This window comes from Vipera ursinii (genome assembly GCF_947247035.1).
Source record: "Vipera ursinii genome assembly, chromosome: 1".
In the NCBI taxonomy this organism is placed as follows: Eukaryota; Metazoa; Chordata; class Lepidosauria; order Squamata; family Viperidae; genus Vipera; species Vipera ursinii.
This window is the reverse complement of record NC_139512.1, coordinates 217,708,859-217,733,463: the sequence shown is the minus strand read 5'-3', so window position 1 is coordinate 217,733,463 and position 24,605 is coordinate 217,708,859. Positions and strand designations below refer to the sequence as shown.

The 24,605-nt window shown below is 38.0% G+C and overlaps 1 protein-coding gene across 3 annotated transcripts in view; it reads left to right on the top strand.

Moving 5' to 3' along the window:
* The window catches only part of GRHL1 (grainyhead like transcription factor 1), a 65,379-nt gene extending 41,739 nt beyond the window's left edge, over positions 1-23,640 (top strand). For all 3 annotated transcript variants that reach the window (XM_083378810.1, XM_083378811.1, XM_083378809.1), the window contains exons 9-16: positions 25-183; positions 3,056-3,143; positions 5,683-5,822; positions 7,460-7,497; positions 9,413-9,501; positions 13,486-13,571; positions 18,551-18,615; positions 20,782-23,640. In XM_083378810.1, coding sequence (XP_083234936.1) covers positions 25-183; positions 3,056-3,143; positions 5,683-5,822; positions 7,460-7,497; positions 9,413-9,501; positions 13,486-13,571; positions 18,551-18,615; positions 20,782-20,896 — 780 coding nt within the window. In that variant the 3' untranslated portion in view covers positions 20,897-23,640. The remainder of the gene's footprint in view (positions 1-24; positions 184-3,055; positions 3,144-5,682; positions 5,823-7,459; positions 7,498-9,412; positions 9,502-13,485; positions 13,572-18,550; positions 18,616-20,781) is intronic.
* Positions 23,641-24,605: the final 965 nt, after the last annotated feature.

Genomic DNA, 24,605 nt, shown 5'->3' with positions numbered 1-24,605 from the left:
GTTTATGCTTGGTTTGCCCTGCAGGTCTTCATTGCTGTGAACTGCCTTAGTACAGATTTCTCCTCACAGAAAGGTGTCAAAGGCCTCCCTCTAAATCTTCAGATTGACACCTACAGCTACAACAACAGAAGCAACAAACCCATCCACAGAGCTTACTGCCAGATTAAAGTCTTCTGTGACAAGGTAAACCTGTCCAAGTCCTTCTTGAATCTTTTGCTTCGGCCAAACATTTAATATAGCCACTCGGGGGTACCAGGACATGCAAAGAAAAAAAAATCAGCAATTTGGATACAAAGATGATCGGCTATCTTTTGGTTCATTGGGGTTGGTGAAAGACAGGGTTATTCCTTGGTCATAAGGAGATGACCAGTGAAAAGATGCCAAGAGATGAACATCAAAGTAACACAGTGTTCTATGCACATACACTACATGTGGTCCACAATGTACAACCATTCATTTAGTGACCATTCAAAGTTACAACGGCACTGGAAAAAGTGACATATGAACATTTTTCACACTTACAACCATTGCAGCATCTCCATTATCATGTGATCAAAACTCAGACATTTGGCAACTGACTCAGTTGCAGTGTCCCAGGATCATAGGATCAGCTTCCGACAGGTAAAGTGAATGGGGAAGCCAGATTCACTTAACAACTATGTTACTAACTTAACAACTGTAGTGATTCACTTAACAACTTTGGCAAGAAAGGTCGTAAAACAGGGCAAAATTCACTTAACTGTCTCACTTAGCAACATACATTTTGGGCTCAATTGTGGCTGTAAGTTGAGGACTACTTGTATGTATGTAGGTAGATAGGTATGATGTATTGTGTATGTTTGTTCCACAGAGCACCTCCTGAGAGAGTTGAAATGCAAACAGAATTTTTTTTTCAGCCCTTCACAGTTCCTGATTTGATTAACTGCATTCTACCTTTCATACAGTTAGTAGCCAAAGGCAGATTCCATCAGTTCTCCTCCCCTACCCCATTTTTTCCTCCTGCTTTGTTTATTATTTTGCACAGTGAAGAATCCTGGAGAACTAAAAGCTCTGCACACTGTTTTATGACCTTGAATTAGTCCAAAATTACTATATATTCCTAACATAGTTTTTGGAATCTTTCTTATAGTCATGATGATTCTTTTTCTACTAGTATTCCTACTAATACACTGCACTTTCTGTTTCCAGTAGAAACACACATAAACTGGATTTCCATTCTTCATACACACAGGACATTTAATAAATTTGAGTAACAGCCAACATGGATTTTGCTACTCCCTCTTAGATTCTACCTGTTAAATTTCATTTTATAATTGGTAGTATTTGGATTGTATTTTTATTTATTTCACAAATCCTGCCTAGATGATTTGTGCCCTTAAAATTGTGGTAATTTTAGTCCTGCTGATCTTTATTAAATAAATTGATTACATGACACAATTCTTGATCCAGGGAAACTCTAAACCCTGGTTATTTTCAGCTTTTAAGAACATAACACCGTACTTCATCTAGTCTGCCAACTTTGGCCTACTTGGTTTTTTTCCCAATGACTTTTGGCATTTCCACAACATTGGTTATCAAGTGGTCACTCTGTCCTATAAATTCTGTCTCCGTCAACAAAAAAGTAATGCCAAATTTAAGTGAGACATTGGGGAATAAGGCTTATCTGTTCAATCCGTGTTTAAGACTGCTTTAATCAAGATTGCTTTGAAAGAGACAAGAGCAGGCTAAAAGGAATTTGTAAAGCTCAGTTCAGATTTCAGCTTCTTTTGATCAGATGGCGTGATACAACCTGCCATTTCCTCAGGGGTTTCAAGCAATACATCTGGATTTTTTGCATGCTGTAGTCAATAATAAATCTCAATCTTTAATTTATTTTTCATTTTAATGTAATGTTTATTATAGTATTTAATATTACCATATACTTTCATGTTTTTAATTCAGCTGTCTAAGCCCTGAAAACTTGTTTATAGACAAAGTTGGACATGTAGTACTTCTGTAGCCAGTTTAGATTAGTGGTTAAAGCATCACCTAGAAAGTGGGAGACTGAGTTCTAGTCTCGTATTAGCCATAAAAGCCAGTTAGGTGACCTTGTGCAAGTCACTCTGTTTCAGCCCAACTCATCTCACAGGGTTGTTCTGGTGGGGAAAATAGGAGAAGTGCTGGATATGTTCACCATCTTGAGTCATTTCTAAAAAATAAAAAAGGCAGGATGGTAAATAAATAAACAGTAATGGTAGTGGTAATAGTAATAGCTAGGCACTTTTAAAGATTTGGTTTTTTAATCATTTAACCTACAGTTATAGATCAATTGTTTGTGTTCCCTAGAGAAACAACCATGTTTTTCAAGACTGCATTTTGTGCAATCAAATAGTCCCATCTCACTACCAACTATGTTTTCCTGTCCAGTCTCCTGATGTTGCCTTCATCTCATGCCCAGCCCATAGCTGAGATAAATTTAAGTTGTCCTTAGATGTTCCAGATGAACTTCTTTCCCCTTGTTTTTGTTGTGGGTACAATCTGACCCATTTCATTGCCCTAGTGTTAGTGGCATGGTTAATGGCCTTTTATGGGGTAGGATCAGTACAAATCCTGTTGGTCACTTCAGCCTGGTGGGGCATTACCTCTTCCTCGCTGAGATAAAAAAACATTTTGCTGTTCATAAAATTGGCACACAAATTACACTGCAATCTTTTAAAACAGGTTGAAATGTAGTTTACAAGTAAATGATGGTGTTCACCACTATTTCAAAGAATATATTTGTTGGGAAATTTGTTCATGGCCTTATAAAATGTCTTAATGGTCTGTCAGTAAGCTTACAGAGTAGGCCCTGATTTCCTAGGTCCCGATTTTCTTGGCCCTGATGCCCAAATGGTATGTGTGGGACTTAAGCTTCACTCATGATTATAGAAGTTTGCCTTAAAGTCATTGCAGCTTGATTAGCTTGTGTAGCGTCTGACTTCGGAAAGACTAGGGAAGCTGAACTCCAAAGGTGGATTTTAAAAAACAACAACTCAAGAAATGGACATTTTCTTTCCTTCCTTCCTTCCTTCCATAGGGAGCAGAGAGGAAGATCCGGGATGAAGAACGGAAACAGAGTAAAAGAAAAGGCAAATGCAGTGACCCCAGTTCTCAGCTGAATGCCTGTAAGTAGAAAATAAAGAGTGAGTGTCCTCTAATGGAGTGGAAATCATCAAATAAACCTTATTTACTGTGCAAATGGGGACGCGGTGCTCAGTGGGTTAGGACGCTGAGCTTGTCGATCAGAAGATCGGCAGTTTGGTGGGTGGAATCCCGAGTGCCGTGTAATAGAGTGAGCGCCTGTTACTCGTCCCAGCTTCTGCCAACCTAGCAGTTCGAAAGCACATAAAAATGCAAGTAGAAAAATAGGGACCACGACGGTGGGAAGGTAACAGCGTTCCGTGTGCCTTTGGCATCTAGTCATGCCGGCCACATGATCACGGAGATGTCCTCGGACAAGCGCTGGCTCTTCGGCTTTGAAACGGAGATGAGCACCGGCCCCTAGAGTCGGAAACGACTAGCACGCATTTGCGGGGGAACGTTTACCTTTACCTTACTGTGCAAACCAGATACGAACAAACCTTTTTATTTTTTATTTTGTTTTTTGTTTTTGAGAAAAAGAAAGTTTCCTACATTGACTAGGGATAATTAAGTTACTGGTTCCATTGGTTCAAGTTAAGAGGTAAAAATATTCCATTTGAAAAAGGAATAATGTAACCAAGTTTAATCTTTTTGGGGTAAGAGTAACATATATACAGGTCTATACCGACTGTATATCTATACCTACATTTATGTCTAAAACTATAACTAGGGGTTCAGCAGTTAAAGATTCTGAGCTTATCAGCTAGTTAAAGATGCTGAACTTGTCAGCTGAAAAGCTGACAGCCCAGCTTTAAGACCCGAGTACCAAGCAGTGGTGGAGCTCCCGTTACTTGTCCCAGCTCCTGCCCACCTAATAGTTGCAAAGCATGCAAATGCATGTAGATGAATAAGTATCACTTTGGTGGGAAGGTAACAGCGTTCCATGCACATTCGGCATATAGTCATGCTGGAACCTTTTCCAACGCTGGCTCCCTCGGATAAGAAACCGAGATGAGCACTGCTCCCTAGAGTCAAACATGACTTTACCTTTATCATTATGCCTTTATCTGTCTCTGGCTGAAAATTTATTAGTTTGCCAAATTTTACAAGATTTCAATGTTCTCGCATGAAATTTCAGGGAAGAATATCAAAAAATCAGATGGGATTTCAGTTTTTAAATATATAACATCTTATTGTAAAATATAGGAAATGTATGAGATTTGTCTTGCCATTTAAGATATTTTTTTACCCCATGTCTGTGATCATAGTGAGTTGTTTATCAAAATACAAAAGGCAGGATGTGAACAGACAAATGATAAACAAATAACAGCCTTGCTTTATACGATAAGCACAGGGCTTTTTTTGTCATAGAATGCTCAGAACGGAGTTCTGGCACCTTTTTTGGATGGAACCTTGTAGGGTAGGCAAAGCGGGTTGTATGACGTGTGAGTTCTGGCACCTTTTTCTTTTACAAAAAAAGCACTGGATAAGCATAATATTAAACTTTTGCATAGTTAAGAAATGGATTCAGAGCCAAACTGTAAGAGTGCCATGGGATAAAATAAATTAATTTCTGTCACTGAACTCGTAAGCTGTACTTTAATTGAAAGCTTCTTCTCACAGCAACCACTCAGAATTATTTTTGCAAATTGACAGATGCACACAACATGTACTAAACATATAGATGGGAAGAGAAGCAGTGGTTATTTCTTTTCTCAGTTGTCTGGAGTGGTTGGGAAGGGAATTTTGATGCTCAGGAATCTGGGGTACCTTTGGGGTTGGACACTGATTGGGTAATGCTTTTTTTGCCCTTTCCTATTGGTCAGCTGAAGGCGAATACTTAATGGCCCAGAATGTTCCCTCTTTGCTTGCGGGGTTTTATGGTTGAGGGGAAGGAAAGATGAGTCCAGCTTTCAAAGAATTGAGAAATACAAAAAGTGGCACGTGGAACAACAATCTGTATCAGTGGTGGAGAACGTCTTAGCTCCAGCCGCAATTTATATTGCTAAATACAGCTGTGTAAGAAGTGTGTATAGTCAAGGCTATGGTCTTCCCAGTTGCAATGTATGGCAGTGAAAGTTGGACCATAAGAAAGGCCGAGCGCCAAAGAATTGAGGCCTTTGAACTATGGTGCTGGAGAAGACTCCTGTGAGTCCCTTGGACTGCAAGGCGATCAAACTGGTCAGTCCTAGAGGAGATCAACCCTGACTGCTCTTTAGAAGGCCAGATCCTGAAGCTAAAACTCAAATACTTTGGCCACCTAATGAGAAGGAAGGACTCACTGGAGAAGAGGCTAATGCTGGGAAAGATTGAGGGCAATAGAAGAAGGGGACAACAGAGAATGAGGTGGCTGGATGGAGTCACTGAAGCAGTAGGCATGAGCTTAAATGGACTCCAGAAGATGGTAGAGGACAGGAAGGCCTGGAGGAACATTGTCCAAGGGGTCGCGATGGGTTGGACACGACTTTGCAGCTAACAACAACAACAAAGAAGTTTAAAATGGAGCAGGCTTCACAATTCAGTGTTTTAAAAAGAAGACATTCTTAATTTTAAGAGCCCCTTATTTCTTTTCTTCCCTACCAGTTTCTGATGTCAAAGTACCCATGCTTCCCTCCCATAAGCGAACAGATATCACCATCTTCAAGCCATTTATGGATCTTGATACTCAGCCAGTTCTCTTCATACCTGATGTTCATTATTCAAATATTCAGCGTGGAGCTCATGTAAGTTTTCTTTCTTGCTAATTTTTGTCAAAGGAGGACAGCGATTTTAAAAAAGGGGGTGGGGGAGAGAGCGGATCCTTGTTATCTTAATTGTGTGCAATTAATTGGTTGCCCTTTTGGCAGTTTGAGAGACAGGCAATAATTCCTTGGCCTTTTTAAACATTGGATGGTGATACGGTATCCCTGGAGACGGAGGGCTTAGCATTACCTTTGCAGAGAGGATGTTTGGAGAATTAAGCAAAAGCAATATTTTAATGGAGATTATGCTGACCACATAATTTAGAAAGCTTTAGGAACCACAAAAAGAAGCTGGACATGCAAGTGGCTTGCAAACCACTCACTTAAGATATATCTGTGTATTTTTCTTTTGTGAAAACCAAAGATTGATCCTGAAGGCAGCATTAATAAGGTTAACTCCGTTTTGATGCATTCTAACCTTGCAGAGGTTTTTTTTGAAAATATTCTGTCTATATTGTCTTTATTTATATCGCAGTGTCATATACTGTACAGATGCACTAATTTAATTAATTAAATCATTTTATTTTTTGCAGCTAAAGAAATAATGCACTTTCTCATGCCAGAGCATCTCAATGAGACTTAAACTAGATGTTAAACTAGAGCAAATTTGACACAAAAATAGAATTATAAACAGCAATAGACACCCTCTATGTTTAAAAAACTTCACACAATTCTCAAAGCTGCAGTCCAGAAGATTAAAACAAACTCCCTTTGAAACAATTTCTATTTGTCATGAGTTAGCTGGAAATGAAAGAATACTTTGTATTGTATAGGGCAGGGGTAGGCAACCTCGGCTCTTTTATGACTCATGGACTTCAACTCCCAGAATTCCTGAGCCAGCCAAGCTGGCTCAGGAATTCTGGGAGTTGAAGTCCATGAGTCATAAAAGAGCCGAGGTTGCCTACCCCTGGTATAGGGGATTAATCTTGGTTACCATCACATAAAAACTCAGCTCCAACTGGAAAAATAGTAAGACTACCATATGAAAGGTAGAAGCAAAACAAAAACAAAACACAGCATAAGCCAAGAACGCTTGGGAAACTGAGTAAATTCTTTGACAGGAATAGAGGTTTTAGACTTTATTCAATGTGGTCTATTGCATTTATTTATTTAATGTAGTGGGATACTATTTAACAGGTCCACAGAAAAAAACATTGCGAAGGACAACAGTATAGCAGCATGCTTTATGATGGTGCTTGTACTATTGATAACTTGTCAACATGGTTCTAAAGCAGACATGTCAAACACAAGGCCCGGGGGCCGGATGCAGCCCACGAAGTGGTTTCATGTGGCCCGCGAAGCCATCCTGGAAACAGTGAGGGAACGGTCCCCATTGCCTTGGCCCTGGCCCAGAGACCCTCCTTCTGCCAGAGACCCTCAGATCTGTCCCACTCCTGCCCAGGCCCCCATAGGCACCCTTGATGCGAACGATGTAGAGCTGGCCATGCCCACCCAGTAGGCCATACACACTCTAGCCATGCCCACCCAGTAGACCACGCCCACCCTGGCCATACCCACCTGGCCCCCTGAGGGCAACCGCAATGCTGACCCGGCCCTCAATGAAATTGAGTTTGACAACCCTGTTCTAAAATATTTAAAATAGCTTCTTTCCCTTGTAGAGTTTTACTGTTGCATCTGATGAAATGGAGGGAGAAGGGTAAGTTCTCTTAGTATTTTTCTCACTCGTGTTCCAATCATATTTACAGATTGCTCTAGCTATTTTTGCTCCTGTTAAGTGGCTTTCTAACTGGGCCAGAATATGCAGTATAATACAGCATAGCCTTCCCAGTCTGGTGCTGTCTAGAAATATTGGACTATATGTAGTTCCTGTGGTCTTCTTTATTATATCACTCCTGTTGTCGCTGTCCTGGTCAGAGATTGTAAGAATTTTACTTCTACCTGAACAGTTTCTCATTGGGCTAGTAAATTATTTTACATCATACCGGTAGTGCTTGAGTTACAACAGTTTATTTAGTGACCTTTAAAGTTACAACAGCACTGAAGAGTGACCGATGACTGTTTTTCACACTTATGACCATTGCAGCCTCTCCATGGTCATGTGATCAATCTTCTGCCACTTAGTAACTAACACACATTTTATGACGGTTGCAGTGTCCCTTGGTCATGTGATTGTCTTTTGTGACCTCTTGACAAGCAAAGTCAATGGGGAAGCCAGATCTCACTTAACAACCATGTTACTGCCTTAACAACTGCAGTGATTCCCTTAACAGCTGTGGCAAGAAAGGTTGTGAAATGGGGCAAAGTTCACTTAACAACAAAGTTTCGCTTAGCAACAGAAACTTTGAGCTCAGTTGTGGTCAAGCACTACCTATAGTAAGTCAAGGATTACCTGTAAGAAGGAGGAGGAGGAGGAGGAGGAGGAGGAGGAGGAGGAGAAGGAGAAAAAGAAAAAGAAAAAGAAGAAAAAGAAAAAGAAGAAAGAAGAAACTGTTCTCCATATTTGCTTTTTAAATCTTTCTCCAACTATAGAGTGTGGCATCAGAGAAGCCAACAAACATTTCAGTTTTGGAAAAGTAATCATTCCTCATGCATCCTTTATGCCATTCTCAGACTGACTCTACTTCTGTGATCGTGTCTCCTTGTTACCAATGGCTAGTTCAGCCAGTTTATTACCATCTCATCTGCAATGCAGAAGGATTCAGTCAGAAGACAGTTTTCAGATATGGATGAATCACCTTGACTTCCGCACTTGTACCTGTTAGTTTATTCTATAGCAATAAACAATGACGCCTTCCTGTCTGTATTGACAGGGAATTATGCCATGCAGAATAAAGTTTGCAAATGCACCAGCTGATTTATGTGTATTATCAATTTTCTGTTCAGTGCAACCTTGTGAACAGTTTAATGCTTGGGCTGCAGCAAAGGGGAAAGTCAGTGACTCAGCGGAAGAGTACTTCTTTTGCATGAGGTAGTTTCAGGTTAATTTGCCAACACATCTAGTGAATGGATTTCCAGTTAATAGTTGTTGAGGAACAGACTGTCTGGCCAGTGTTCTCTAATTGGATAAGTTGATCACAAATCTAAACTCCATATAAGGAATGTAGGTACTGAGATGAGCATATGAAAATATATATTTTCCTTTTCTGCAATGCCAACATTATGTGGCTTTTTTATTTACTGTAGTTATACCCTGCCTTTTCTTTGAATGCCCAAGGATGAGCTGAGAGATAGTGAGTGGCTTAAAGTCACCCAGTGAGTTTGCATGGCTGATGTTGGATTGTAACCTGGCTCTCCCCATTCTAGTTCTTAGTTATGAAATCATACTGACATAATGTGATAGCCTAATTTCAGGACCCTTACAATAAAATGAAGGCCCTTCTAGCAGTTAACAGAAGTGTGTTAAACATATTGTCTCTTGATTATATTGGTTATTAGCATCTTAACTAGATGCTTAACTGAAATGGGATAACTAGAGGATCTTGGAATTTTATATTCTCAGCTCATTTCTCTTCAATGCCTTAAAATGTTTAGGGACACTCCTCTGCCTGGTGATTGCAGTAATGCTAAAATGTTGCTTGGGTTGGTTAATGGATTGGCTGATTTTCTTCCAGGTCTACCCTGAAGAGGGGGGCTTACATAAATGAAGATGAATTTGCTGCTAGTCCAATTAAGATATCCCGAATAGAAGAACCAAAAAGAGGTAATCCATTCCTCAAGGGATTTTGGTTGTTATTAAATTTACTTTATATTTCATCTTTCTGCTTTAATAAGCATTCAAAACAGCTTACAATAGGAAAACCAAATACAAAACGGAACAATAGAATTGAGACTAAATCAGTATAATCGTTCAGTCTGTCAAAAGAATTGTATTTTTGGCATTTTTCTAATTACTGGAAGAGTGGGGGCTAAATACATCTACCCATAGTTGGGGATCAGAGGGGTCCTTCTCTCTTATGTACTAGATAGCTGAGCTTCTGGGAGTGTGGTCTTCTTTTAACACTGTAAGCCACCTGGAGCCAGGTGAGCAGCTGTATAAATTTATTTAATAAATAAATAAATCTTCAAAAGGGTCTTTCCTACTAAATAATTAAGCAGGTTCTCTAGTGAGACAAGTGATCCCTCATACAGGCCCAAAGATATTCAGAACTGTATTATAATGCAGGGGTCCCCAACCCCAACCCCAGGTCCATGGACCAGCCCTGGGCCGCAGCATGCCAGAAACCAGGCTGCGCAAACAAGCAAAGCCCCATCCATGGGATGCAGACAGTACATGAAACCATGCCCCCTCCAGACCACAGAAAAACCTCTCTCCATGGAACTGGTCCCTGGTGTTCAAAAGGTTGGGGACCTTTGTTATAATGGAGAACACCAGGATCTTAAATAGTGCTAGGTTGGCAATTAGCAGGCAACCTCAGTGAGGATCATTCAGTACAAATCTTTTGTACAGTTATGTCTAAGCAATCTCAGCCTGGACATGGAAGCCCTCCAAGAAAAGAGGTCTGGGGCTGTCCAGTGCTAAGCCCAAGGTCACCCCAAATTATTCAGGAGGAGAGACTTTTGTGACTGTTGTTGTCTCTACGCTGTCTCAGCCACTCAAACAGAGCAACTAGCACTTAGAATTGGAAGAGTGTTGGATGGAGCTTTGGATCAGTAGGAGAGAAGTCCTGTTGACTATAACGTATGCTTGCCACCCATAGCCTGCTGCATCACAAATTAGGCGATTGCTTGAAGAGCTCTCAGACAGGCCTCCACCACTTGCCAGGTCCGTGCTTTCATTCAAGATTGCACCCTAGATAATAGATGTTACACTAGCAACTTATCTGCCAGTAAAAAAAAACAGGTGGGTCAGAGGGCTTACCTTCATTGCTTTCTTGATTGCCTTGGTTAGACTGCAACCTGAAAGGAAGGCCTCTTTCCCCTGAAATGGCCAAGTAGCAGTTTCCTACCATTTTGCCTCCTGTCAGTTATATATAAAAATATTTTCCTCCCAGTCATGTTCCATTCCTCATTTCCCCTCATCTTCTTGGCACATCTCCCAACCCCAAACCAGGTGATTAATAAATCATCAAGATAGACCAAACTTTGCCTTGTTAGAACTTTGCTTATGCATGACATTGAATTGGTTGGTCCAGTTTGGACTTATACAGCTTCTGCAAGAGGCATGGGGCAAGCTAACTATAGCCCCTGGGGCCAAGTCCTATCTCTGTGATGTGCTAATCAGAGGGCCTCCAGCCTGCAGGTTTTAAACAAGGATTTCATGGTATTAAAAAAAAAAGTATCATCGAGAAATTGGTGCTGCAAGAGGTATTTTGCCTTAGTATTATGGGAAAAACTCTTCACTGCATACAAGCTAGTATGCTGTAGTAAATACACTGGATTAAGAGTCAAGAGAACCGGGTCAAGTGCACCTCAGTTATAGAAGGTCACTGGGTTATTTTGTCCGAATCTCTTTCGGTCCTACTCTATCTCGTAAGTTTAATGTAGGGAAAAAAAATAGGAGGAAGATGAATACATTCTCAACCTAGAATTCCCAAATAGTTGTTGAATACACAGCTAATAAATAAATACACTCAGATTGCATAGAAACATCCCAAAGTTGCTATTTTTTCCTTCTCCTTTCCTCTCCTGATACCAAATGAATATGTGGATACAAGATACCTTTGGAGTGGCCTTACTTAACATTAACCTCTTATGTATAAGCAATCATTTGATTAACTAGTCAGGAAGAAGATGAGAAAGAATTGAGCTGGAGTTCCTATAATGTTTTACAGAAGAGCCCGTAGACCTAGGCACTCATGAGAAATAAGACCTTGTCTAAGTAGCGTGTACTTGGGAGTCAAGTCCAAACTCCAAAAGCAGCTAAGTCAAGAAGAATGTCACATTTTCTCCCTGTGACTTTTCAACAAGGCAAGCGCTGTCAGTTGGCTTGTTTTTCTCTTTTGGTGCAAGTCACAAAATGAGTCACTAGTTTTTGTTGAGAATTCAAGAACCTTATCTGTGTATTCTTTTAGACCTCACTTCTCCTTAAAAACTCCTTCGCTTCAAGGATTTTTTTTTCCTGACTCACTTTGGAGTTTTGAACTCGCCCTTGTTGATTGACATGTTGTTAATATAACAGTAGCACACCTATGATTTAGATTATGCTATCATACAGAGCAAAGAGGACTTTGATATCAGTTGTTTGGGAGAAGTAAATTGAGGACTAATCAATATATTACGTTGAACTTTCTGGCTTTAAGTGAGCTTAGTCTCATCTCATTCAGAACAAGATACAAAAATTGTAAAGAAAAGCAAAGCCTGATTACATTCTAATTTATTTGAGTATCTAACTACAAGAGGGGGAAAATCCTCAGTTTTTCCTGGTAAGGCTAGGAAAGCTTTTTTTTTATACCTGGCAAACAATGCCTGTCGGGTTAGACAATATTACACTCGTCTGTCAGTATTTTTCAATCTTGTTGACTTCAAGATGTATGGAGTTCAGCTCCCAGAATTCCCTAGCTAACATGCCATCTGAGAAATTCTGGGGAGTCAGGAGTTAAGTCCACACATCTGGAAGTTGCCAAGTTGAAAAACACTGGACTAGATGGGCCAACGTTTTAATTCAGCATAAAGCAGATTCCTGTACTCTTAGCCACATGTTAATTAACTAGTGTGTTTCTTCAAAATACGAATTGAAGTATAGCAGCATAATTGTAGAGTCCCTTGTACGGTATGTTGAACCTCTTTAGGCCGTCTACTGGCACATGATTCTTGTCCTAATGGAGCAAGGGTACAGATGCTGCCACTCTCCCCTAAAACATGGTTATATCCTGTAGAGACTCCTCCCCCTCTGTTGCTGAGTTGCAAGTCTAACTTGACAGAAGGGGGAAAAAATGTAAGCACATGATAATTGTGTTTAACTGGATTAATTTAGTGAGACTTCTGATTGTCAGAAGGTTCAACTCCATCCTAGATTACTGCCAGGCATCACTTTTTCTTACAGGGAATATTTTCTTTTGAAAGTAAGTAGAAGTTTAAAGGTTTTTTTCCCTAACTTAAAAAATATTTATGTTTACATTATTAAAGATCAGTAAGGTATTTAATCTCTACAGTTTATTCCGTGATAACACAAAGTCCTTGTTAATTGTCTAGGCAATGTTAAAACGCACGTAATATATTAATAATGGAAGAATGAATAGCAATAAGTTGGAAGCACTGAGCTCTTCCTTCACAATCTTTTATGTGTTTTTAGTTTTGTTTTTTTTAAAAAACCGGACTTAAATATAGCAGTGGCTTGACTTCTAAATCCCATCCTCCTTTGCACAATCAATTCCCTTCAGTATATTTGAGGAACCACTGAACAAACTGAAGAAAAAAAATCAAGTACCAGAGTGTTAATTGGCTCATTGTTCAGAACAAACGTTCTGCCTGCTGACAGCGGCAGTGGAGGTTAATTTACAGGGGACTAGAGGCCAGACTATTCTATACTGTACTGTGGTGACATAATCTGGAGTGTGTTTAACTAAGCATTGGGAAAGGGTGTGTATATACTGTATTCTGCCTTGCTTTGTCAAAGCAAAATAAGGCCAGTGCAATATTAAACGTACTATTTGTACATTTTGTCACCTGCTTTTGGCAAACAGAGAAAATAGTGTTTATAATTTATTTTATTTTATTTTATTTGCTTTTTTCACCTTTCTTTTAGTGTTGTTGTATGTCCGGAAAGAATCAGAAGAAGTATTTGATGCACTTATGCTTAAAGTTCCATCTCTGAAAGGTCTTATCGAAGCTGTAAGTTGTAAGGATTTTTATTATCATACTTGAAGAAAAAAATGGAGAAACCTACATATCTTCTTCTTTGTACTTAATCTAAATAGCTACTGTATTCTTTCTAAGTGTAGGATTTCAAGTGCTTGAATTCTTACAAAAAATTTGGACTTCCATTCTTATTGTGTGTTAGCATAGAGCAGGGGTCCCCAACCCCTGGTCCATGGGCCGGTATCGGGGCACGGCATACCAGCAACCGGTCTGCACAAATAAGCAAAAACCCATCCGCGGGATGCAGGCAGCACACAAAACCATGCACTTTCCCGTCCATGGAAAAACCTTTCTCCACAGAACCGGTCCCTGGTGCCCCAAAGGTTGGGGACCTCTGGCATAGAACATGCACCTTCTAGTTGGTGGGATTCAAGCAACAGTATTATTTCTAGCTGGAATATCCTATCTTGCATAGAAACGTATAAGCACGCTTGGGATAACATTTGAACCTGACTACTAGTGTGTTTATGGATGGCCAGGAAAACAGTGCTCTATCTTCCTAAAAAGAATTACTATGTGAAAACCTTAATTGACTATAACCATAATGGAAGACAGAAGTCAATATTTATAGGACTGCCTGGTGCTAATTGTGGCATATGGAAAATAGGGATTTGTGCTTCGACTCACGCTATTTAATGGAAGTATAACAATTGTAATGTTATACAGTATAACAATATAACATTGGCTGGGTATGCGAGCAGAAACATAAGAGTTGAATAAAGTGGAATGGTGTACTTAAGAATTATATCAATAATGAATGAGTGTTGAATGAATATAGATTGAAAACAAAAAAGTGAGTGATCGATACAGAAACATTTCAGAGCCATGCCTGTTTCATGATTAGTTTGTGTTTATAAGGCTGTTCAAGGGCTATTCTTATGCTACTTTGTTGCTTTAATTTTGGTAGTTTTTATTGTTTTTACTCTCTTTTAATGGTTAGCTGCCCAGAGTCATGTATATGAGATAGGCGGCCTATGAATTATTAAATAAAAAATAACTGATGTTTGAACATTTAGAGAGAGTGCGAGAGGTTCGATTTGCAAATCAAACAAAGAACGGAAGAAACAGGAGTCATGACTGAATGGGGATGAGGAGAGAAAGAGGGAAATAATAAATTTAAAATTCGAAAGATGGTTAATGTGAATATTGTAGTAGATGCAAGGTAGATGCAAGGGTAGTTTGCAAGGATAGAAAGAGATGGACAAGTATAGTAAAGGGTATTGTTGGTGATTCAGCTAAATTCAACTCAGCCTGAAATAAAGTCTTTCAGAGTTGCAATTTAGTAATCCAATGTGTGAATAAATGTCTTAGAATGGAAATGGAAGGATTTCAGGAAAAGAATGAGAAAGTCTTAATAAGAATTGATTAAGAATGAGCCTTGGTGGAGCAGTGGGCTAATGCCTCCTTAAGTAACACCAGCTGCCTGCAATTAGTGCAGGTTCGCATCCCACCAGGCTCGAGGTTGACGCAGCCTTCCATCCTTCCGAGGTAGGTAAAATGAGGACCCAGATTGTTGGGGGCAATAAGCTGACTTTGTAATAATGCCGCTTGGTGTGTGTGTGAAAGCCCTAACAAGCAGGCATATACATAGAATGAAGGCTACTGCTAAGCTTGTAAGCCGCCCTGAGTCTTCGGAGAAGGGTGGGATATAAATGTAATAAAAATAAAAAATAAAAAAATAAAAAAGTAAATATTAACTATATTTTGTTATATTTCATTTTCTTTTTCTCACTTCACACCTTATTTTCATTGGTGTACTATTTTTCTCTCTCTGTTCTGTATGTGGCCTAAGATTGCCTATCCCAAAAGGAAATAGAATGATGGGTATATATTTACAGTACTTAATTTTAATTTTGCTGGGCATCTATTTTCATTGGTAGGTAATGTTACTTATTCACTTGTTAAGCCAAATGCACATTTGGGAGGAAATACAAAGACTAGAGAATAATTTTAGATTTTTCTAATTGATATATAAACCAGACAGGCTAAACCAATTTCTTTCTAGCACTCTATCTATGCTAACATACTTTGTGAAGAAGACACATATGCAGAGATTAGAAGGAACAAGACAAAGTACTGGTAATACTTTTAATCCACACAGCCCTCTGAGAGCAGGGCAGGGCACCAATGTAATTTTTAGAAGACCTACAGATTGTATTCAGTCATATTGATCATCCAAGAAGTGGTTTTTATCTGGAGAAAATTTAGTTGTCTGAATTTTCACTTTCCTTAGAAAATGAATTCTGTTTGGCAAGCAACTTCTGTAACTGCAAGTTTCAGAAATGTAACTTTTTCCACCCCAAATTTAGCATTTATTATCAAGAAATGTATATTGTAAATTGAATTATATGTTCATCACAGTTTCATCACATTTCATTACATTTTTAAAGTATACATTTTATTTCTCTTTCTTTTATCTCTATCCCATGCTGCAAAACTGGATGAAGACATTTTTTGCATATGCATCTTCATGGTCATAGGTATATGTAAATTCTACTATAAAAAAGACAGAATCAATGAAAAACTGAAAATTTTAAAAAAATGGCTAAGTTGTTAACATGGGAGATATATAAGAAAAGCTTTATTTAGGCTACTTTCACTGGACTGGTACATATTTACCAGTACTTGGTATTCAGTAAGTTTAACAGGACTGAGTTCTAGAATGTTGGTTTTAGAGTTGAATCTGACTCTCTGATCTGACCCTGTTCCCAAACCCTATACTTTTTCTGAAATTGATACAGAACCCCTGTGGACAGGATTTAGCTGCCAGAAGTCTGTCTATAAAATAACAGATAGTCAGTTTGGATGTGTCTGGGTCAGGGATAGGTAACCTTGGCTCTTTTATGACTCGTGGACTTCAACTCCCAGAATTCCTGAGCCAGCATGGAATTCTGGGAGTTGAAGTCCACAAGTTATAAAAGAGCCAAGGTCGCCTACCCCTGGTCTGGGTGGAGATGAAGACGGAAAGCCATCCTGGAGAATTAACTGTATTAGCTCTATGTATCTGCTGCTTTTACATTTGTCAATATATTGCGTGATCATTCTTTGTGCAAACTAAGTGTTAGTCATAGAGATTTGCTTGATATTACCCACTGGCTTTAACAAAAATGCTCCTAAAGTTTTTCAGATGCAATTAGCACAACATCAGAATGGCATTTTGCACTTATTTTCTCAGTTCTCATAGTAATCCAGGACCTCTAATGGGGTGGGGGTGGGGAAAACAGGACACTGAGATGGGTTCTCCGTGGAAGCCAATCAGTACTCCCCTCCATTCATCTCACTTTATGAGGGTTCCATGCATCAGAAAGGGTACAGGTAGTCCTTGACTTATGACCACAATTGAACCCAAAATTTATGTTGCTAAGTGAAACATTGGTTGTTGCCTCATTTTACGACCTTCCTCGTCACAGTTGTTAACTGAATCACTACAGTTGTTAAATTAGTAACAGTTCTTAAGTGAATTTGGCCTCCCCATTGACTTAGCTTGTCAGAAGGTGATAACAGGGCCCTGAGACGCTGAAACCGTCATAAATACGAGTCAGTTGCCAAACATCTGAATTTTGATCACATGACCACAGGGATGCTCCAATGATCATAAGTGTGAAAAATGGTCATAAGTCACTTTTTTAGTGGTGTAACTTCAAACGGTCACTAAATGAACTGTTGTAAGTCAAAGACTACCTGTATCCAATTCTCTTGTTGAATGACACTATTCAGAATTGCTCCAAGGATTGCTAACTGAAAAGTTTATGAAATTGTCCAAGTCATTTATTTATTTAAAAGATTTATATGGCCACCCATCTTAAGCAACTCTGGGCGGCTCGCAATAACAATACTTTTGCCACAATTCTTGTGGTTATAACAGTAGGAAAAGGTGAATCTGGAAAACGTCCTGTAATTCATTGGTGGAAAGAATTCACTTTTCTTATGACTGTATCATTTCCTTTTTTGTAAGAGGAATCCCTTGCTTGAAATTTTTAGTCATGTGAAATGCCCTCCAGAAACAGATTTATTAGAAATGGTGAAACAAAAATTATGGATTAAATTAATGTCAAATATTCAGCTTTGTGTAAAATTCAAGATAACTGAACATTTTGAATTAATTTAGTTATTTATTTAGTTATATGTAGACTTTGAGACAGATACTATTGTTAATGTGTTGTGCACAGTTGTTGAGAAATTCAACAGTATATGTCAGAGATTAGTTCAGTTCAGATATCACACCAAATTGCAGCTAAAGAATTTTGCTTAATTCAGTCTGTTCTCTGACTTGGGAGGCCATAATTTGTGATCGGTGAGGAGACCAGAGTCTGAAACTATGATTTGTAAACTAGATATTGTTAAATATGGGCTGGCTTGATGCATGACCCGATAAGACGTAGATACAACCAATGCTTTTTTTGTAAAAGAAAAAGGTGCCATACAACCCACCTTGCCTACCCTACAAGGTTCCATCCAAAAAAGGTGCTGGAACTCCGTTCTGAGCGTTCTATGACAAAAAAGCCCTGGATACAACCATTCCTCCAGAAATTTCTGTTCTAATAAGAATGAACTCACAAAGTCAGAACGATTTCCGTGAAAGTTAGCTGTGTGACTTTGGGCCATTCATTCTCTCTTGGTCCAACCTAGCTCACAGGGTTGGTCTTGTGGGAAAAATAGGAGAAGGGAGGTATGCTGGGTATGTTCGTTGCCTTGAGTTATTTGTAAAAATAATAAAAGTGAGATACAATACAAATACAAATCAATAAAAATAGTCAATGACAGCATATGAGAATATTTATATCGTGCTCTTTTTTTGCTATATGTGATGGGAATTTAAATCATGATTTCAGTTCTAATGTACATTTTATCATAGGTATTGGCAAGTAATCCTGCTGTTGTGTATCGTATAAAAGTATTTTCCCTTCTGTGGTTCAAAGATTTCACCTTTTTAATTTGATTTTTATATTTAGATATCTGACAAATATGATGTCCCCTTGGACAAAATAGGAAAAGTCTTCAAGAAATGTAAAAAAGGGTGAGTATACATAAATTAAATTTTTCAATAGGTGTGCGGTTTTTATACTTTTCATCTTGCATACAGCCAGCTTCTCACTTCCCTCAATCTGTATCTTCTCCATTTTCCTTGAAAAGGAAGGGTGGCAGCAGCTTGCATCTACTTTCATAATATCAAATTATTTACTTAGCAAACTGGGAGTTTTGTATTTAAGGCAGACTGCACATACCGTGAAGTTCTCAAAAAGCCAGAAATTTGGTTATAACAAAAAGTATTGTGAGAGGGAATAGCCTTTGTAATTGATGAATTTAATTATTATTAATAAGCTATGACTGATTATCGATAATTATTAACAATAATTATTAATTAACCAAAGTAAGTTAACGTGAAATGTATTTACAAGATACAAAATAGTCTGATATTCTGTTTCCATTGTTTTAAAGGTTGTATAAATTACAAACATTTTTAAAGCAGAACATTACCTACACTTCTAGAACTTTTCTAGAACTGAACCTACTTTTCCATATCTGAGTATAACAAAAGCAGCTCTTTGCCAGAGAGGGTTTTTCCCAAAAATTAATGAAAAGAACCACATCTTTTGCCATATTTTAAAAAATGGAATATGGTTTAAGGTGTCCGGTTTGAGGGTATAACTAATGGATATTTTCTGCCATCACTATATGTCAAAGTCCATTTAAGAATAACATTATGGGCCTCCAATTTTGTGGTTATCACCAATTAATATTCTCCTCAAAGTTAACTGTGGTTATACTTTGATTTCCTGATTGATGATTTCACCCATTTCTATTATGGTAGTTTTAAGCCCCCAAGTTTCTAATCCTTGGGTATACTCCATACAAATGAAAATATGTTCCTCTCATTATTGTATCTGAGCAGAGATTTATCTTTAATTCTCTCTTGCTCTTTTGTTGGAGTCATGCAAAATGCGCAAATCATTTTGATATAATTTTCTCTAATCTAGGCAGGGAATGAGAATATGGACTTAGAAATCCAACTCTTGTTCTAATCTTCTTCCTCAATAACATTTTGTAAGAAATTTTCCTACACTGATTTTAATCTATCTGCTGATAGATTCCAATAAAGTAGGGTTCAATATAGATATTAATCATTTTACTTAGTTTACTGTGATTTAATTTTTCAAATAAGGTATTTTTAATAGCTTGGATATTAGGTTACAACAGAAAAAGAGCACATTTGTAGCAAACAACGCCTTTTTCAATTGACATGTGCAAATTTTTGTTTTATCTGTTCCAGGAATTAAAAGATTGCCTTAGACCAGGGGTCCCCAACCTTTCTGGGTGGGTGGCCTGGTGGGAAAGGAAGGGGCAAGCACCTTTGTGTGTGCATGTGTATACACGCTAATGTGACTGCGTGTGCGTGTGCACGAACAGGGTCGTGAGCATGCATGCTCTGTAAATGGAGCTGCTAGTGCTGGCACATGGCTCGGATAGCACCAGCGTAAGGCTCATAGCTTGACTAACGCCGGTGCAAGGCTCATGGCTCATGCCTCGGCTAGTGCCAGCCAAAGGAGAACTGCACGCGCGCACACACTCACTCACACACACACACACACACACACACACTGACCAGCCACTCACATGGCCTGGTGGGCAAGAGACCACAACCCAGTAGTGGGCCACAGCCCATAGGTGGTTCCCAACCTTTTCTATACCCCACACCCCTAGAACACTTCTTACATTTCTAAGAGATCTTTGAGCTTTCAGAATTTTGATTCTGAAATTTAAGCTTGTTTATAGTTTGCAAATGACCTTTTTATTTACAGTGAACTAAAACAGGATAGGCTCCACGAGGTTAAAAAAAAAGGTTGATACCTATAGAAGTTATGACATTTACCTTAATGTCTTAACGTTTTCAAGGTTTCTGGCTAATAGACTTATACTGCTTTGGACTGATTAAATTGCCTCCATGGCTTGCTTAGAAACTAGTCTATACTGGCATTTTCTGTCTTGTTAAGTGGAAAGTACAAAGTCTTTGCTTAATATAATATAATTTGCTCATTGAGAAATGTGCGTTACTTTGCTAGGCTAATCAGAATATTCTGCTGATTATGAAAGTAGGTCCAAAGATGCTTAACTTGTTTTGATTCTGACAGTTTTTGGTTCAGCTGTGATATGTCCTGTTCTTAATATCCCATTTTTTTCTTAGTATTTTAGTGAATATGGATGATAATATTGTGAAGCATTATTCCAATGAAGACACCTTCCAGTTACAGATAGAAGAAGCTGCTGGAACTTACAAACTCACTCTTACTGAAATCTGAAACCTAATTTGTTGGGCTCCTTGTGGGATCTTTCAGTGAAGGCTCTAAATACAAAACCTCTTGTTTTTGTCCTCAGGATGTAAATGTGTTTTTAAGGAAGAAGTCATTTTATTTTTCCAAACAAGAATACCTTTTTTAAATAAATAAATAAATAAATAAGAATTATCAATTGATAAATCAGGCCATTTGGCTGCAACACTGCACTTGAAACAGAAGAATAGACTTTTATTTTATTTTATTTTTTAAAAAATGGAATTTGCATATATAACCAAAGCACAATTAAAACGAACTTGTTATATTATCAACACATTCCCATATCCATTAAATATGTGTGTAAGTTTCTTTATCAGCTCAGAACCTCCAAACTCTTTGGTGCTTATAGGAGTTTCAGAAAAGTGTAGGACTGGATTGTTGCGATGTTTACAGCTGCCCAGAGCATGAGACTATAATTTTCTGCTACAATTTCTTGTTTCTTGCTTTGTGAAGAACTTTCTTTAACTATGTGTAGCCCACTGATGAAATATATGTATATATAAGTGCAGTGTATTTTGAAGGGTTGTAAATGTGTACATAGATTATATTATATAATATTCAGGGTATACAGTGGTATGATTAGATATCTATGTGCGTGCATAACACAAAGCATACGGTGAAGCCAACCTGAAAAGGCTATATGTATATAAATATATCACTAAGAAAAGCAATCTTGGTGCTAAATTAAATTTTTGTTGAGCATATTCAATCTCTTGTAAGTGAAAATAGGTAAAAGGACATTTTTGCATACTTTATTTAATTTCTTTTTATTATGATATGAAACTAGCTCATCTACCCAATGATTATAGTTAAAGAAGCATTAAGCATCAAAACGGGTTATTAGTGACTTTGGGCTTCAATTCTCACTGCAATTTCAAACACTATTATTTTCTTTGTTCCAAAATGTAGGTGCCTACCACTTTAATACATGAAACAGAGATTGTTTTCTCATCATTTTCCATTATAAATTAGAGTCCATTTGCAAGATCTATGGCATAGATGCTTCCAAAAATAAGCTCGGCAAGCTGCTAGCAAACAATAATGCTGGTTCATTTAACAGGTTAGGACATTAAGTAGTGTGTTTTGTGCAGGGATTTCCAAGCTGTGCAAACCCAAAATGGCAGTTTAAGAAGACTGTAATTTAGTCAACAAAAAGTTATTACAAAAAACATAACTTAAGACAATATGTGAGCCAGACAGAATAATGGGATTCCTAATGGAGTCCACCCACACTGCAATACCAGTGCTAGTTGCACAGGTGTGAAATGAATTCAGTATATGTTTTGAGGAGAAACTGATGTAGTCAATCAGGAGACAGACATTACCTACTACAACTAGCCAATAGGCTACTTGTTATTTCTTTTTATTTGGGCTACATGTTTATTTTGCAATATTATTCAAAGTATTGATCATGATATCTATGAATATCCTAAGCCAAGATATGTGACCTTACATTTACTCTTGATTCCTTATGGTCAGACTCCTACTTTATTTAATATGGTTAGGTTTGTATATTGCTTTTATTAATCACTTTGAATGTCTTTTATAGGGCTCAAAAATATTTTGGGCAAATATAAACATTAATAATAGCAGAGAGAAAAAACATCCACATGAAGCTCATTTCAAAATGGCATTCAAGTGATAAACCTGCATTGTTGGCTGGCTCATGACTTTTCTGTCACAGCCTTCCCCAACCTCCTGACATGTTGGCTAGGATAATGCAAATTGCAATACTGAGACAGCTTGAAGCTGAGAAGGTTAGTTCTTCAACAGGCTAGCTAGCACATAGTTTTGTCTGGAATTTTGAACACTTAGGCTCTTTGCTATTTGATTTCTTTGTCTATTGTGTGCAGTTCTTATTACCACTATTATAATAATTATTATTAGTATTATGTATATTGCATAGCAATAGAATCCTGAGAAATGTTGAACAGATTGTGTATGTTGAAGCAAACCCAAAAAGAATCCTTCCTAAAAGAAAAACCTAATAATTTTAATAAACTCTAGTAACTGTAAATAATCATGCATTTACAGATTAAAGATTAAATAGATCTTGTTGATGAAAACTGAATATGCTCTCATTAATAATTCAGAATTGGAAGGAATATATTGTATCAAGAGAATTTTTGTATCTGTAAACATGCATGACAGTTTCTGTCTTTTGTAGAAAATTGAGGTTTTGCTACAGATAAAAATGAGTAAATATAAGATGTTTCTCTATTAAGAATGAATGCACTCATGGTTATATTTATATGTAATGTATGAATTAAACTGTTGATTTATTTTGTGGGACACGGGGCTTTTAGCCATAGCCATATTTGTAGAGTTCAATTGAAGTGATTTTGCCCATGTTTGCTTTTATGTGTCTGTGTAATTGAATATTTGCGGTAAGGCAAGATCAATTAAATTTTATATGTCCATTTGTAATCATTCAGTTAACTTTGAGTGATATTTGTTATAAGTTGAGGTGGGTGTTTACTCAAAGCAAGGAAAAGCCACACAATGCTCACAGATATCTAAAACTGAAATCTTGTTTTCCTTCACTTCTGCTTCACAGCTTTTTTTGAAAATAGAAAGTTCTTCTGGATAATAAAATTATTTAAAGAGCCAAAAAGAGATGATGAGAGATATTAAACATGTTTAGTGTAATCCTATTCTATTCCATTTATAAAGAGACCTCTTTACAATATAAGACAAATTATTATTCTTTTGATTAAAATGAGATGGGGTGTGGGGTGAGCTTCAAATAAAGAAAAACTTTATGTTGGTATACTGCCCAAGTAAAGCATCTTTTGGAATGTTTTCCTCTTGTAAAACAGAATTCATTCTAATTACACAGCGTATAATATTTGTAAATTAAACCTCATCTGCATTTCCTATTTATATCCCCTTCCCCATGATTTGCTAATAGTAAGATTACATTTTCTTTTGTTACTATATACTACAGTACATCTGACATACCATTTCATTTAACTTCATTTTTCGTAATGAATATTTCCCATTATATTCCTTTTTAAAAAAAATATTTAAAGTAGTTTATAAAGAATAGTCGGTGTGCCCTATTTGGTGATTTTTAAGTATTTCTTATACACTTTCCCTGTGGAAAGGCATATATAAGACATTTCCACACTGCTAGTATTTCTATTTTCCAGTCAGTCTCAAATCTATTTGAAACTGATCTACATTTTTTGTGCTAATTGCAACTGGGCTGTTGATATTGAAACGCATGCAGATTTGTTGGTTGGCCCGCTTGAGAGTCTTCAGCCAGGGACTGGTTCGCTAGCCTCCGAAGCAGGTGGTCTATGTGCTGTTGAATTACTCGACCATCTTCCAGGACCACTTCATACGAAAGTGGCCCTGACACCTTAGCAACCACAGCTACCACCCACAATGCCCCGTGACCATAATTCCAGGCCCAAACCCGGTCACCAACTTGCAAACTTCACGGTGGTTTTGGCTGTGCTGTGTCCAAGGCAACTCGGTCAGGGTGTAGCCGATCCAGCTTAGTAATCAAGCGCCGGCCCTATCTCAGTTCCGCTGGGCTTCTGGCCGTTGAGGTGCAGGGAGCTGTGCGTTGGCAGAGTAAGAAGTCTGCCAGCCTGTGGTTCCAGTCCCCTGTGACGATCCTCTTTAAGGATTCTTTGGTTGTTCGGACCATGCGTTCCACTTGGCCATT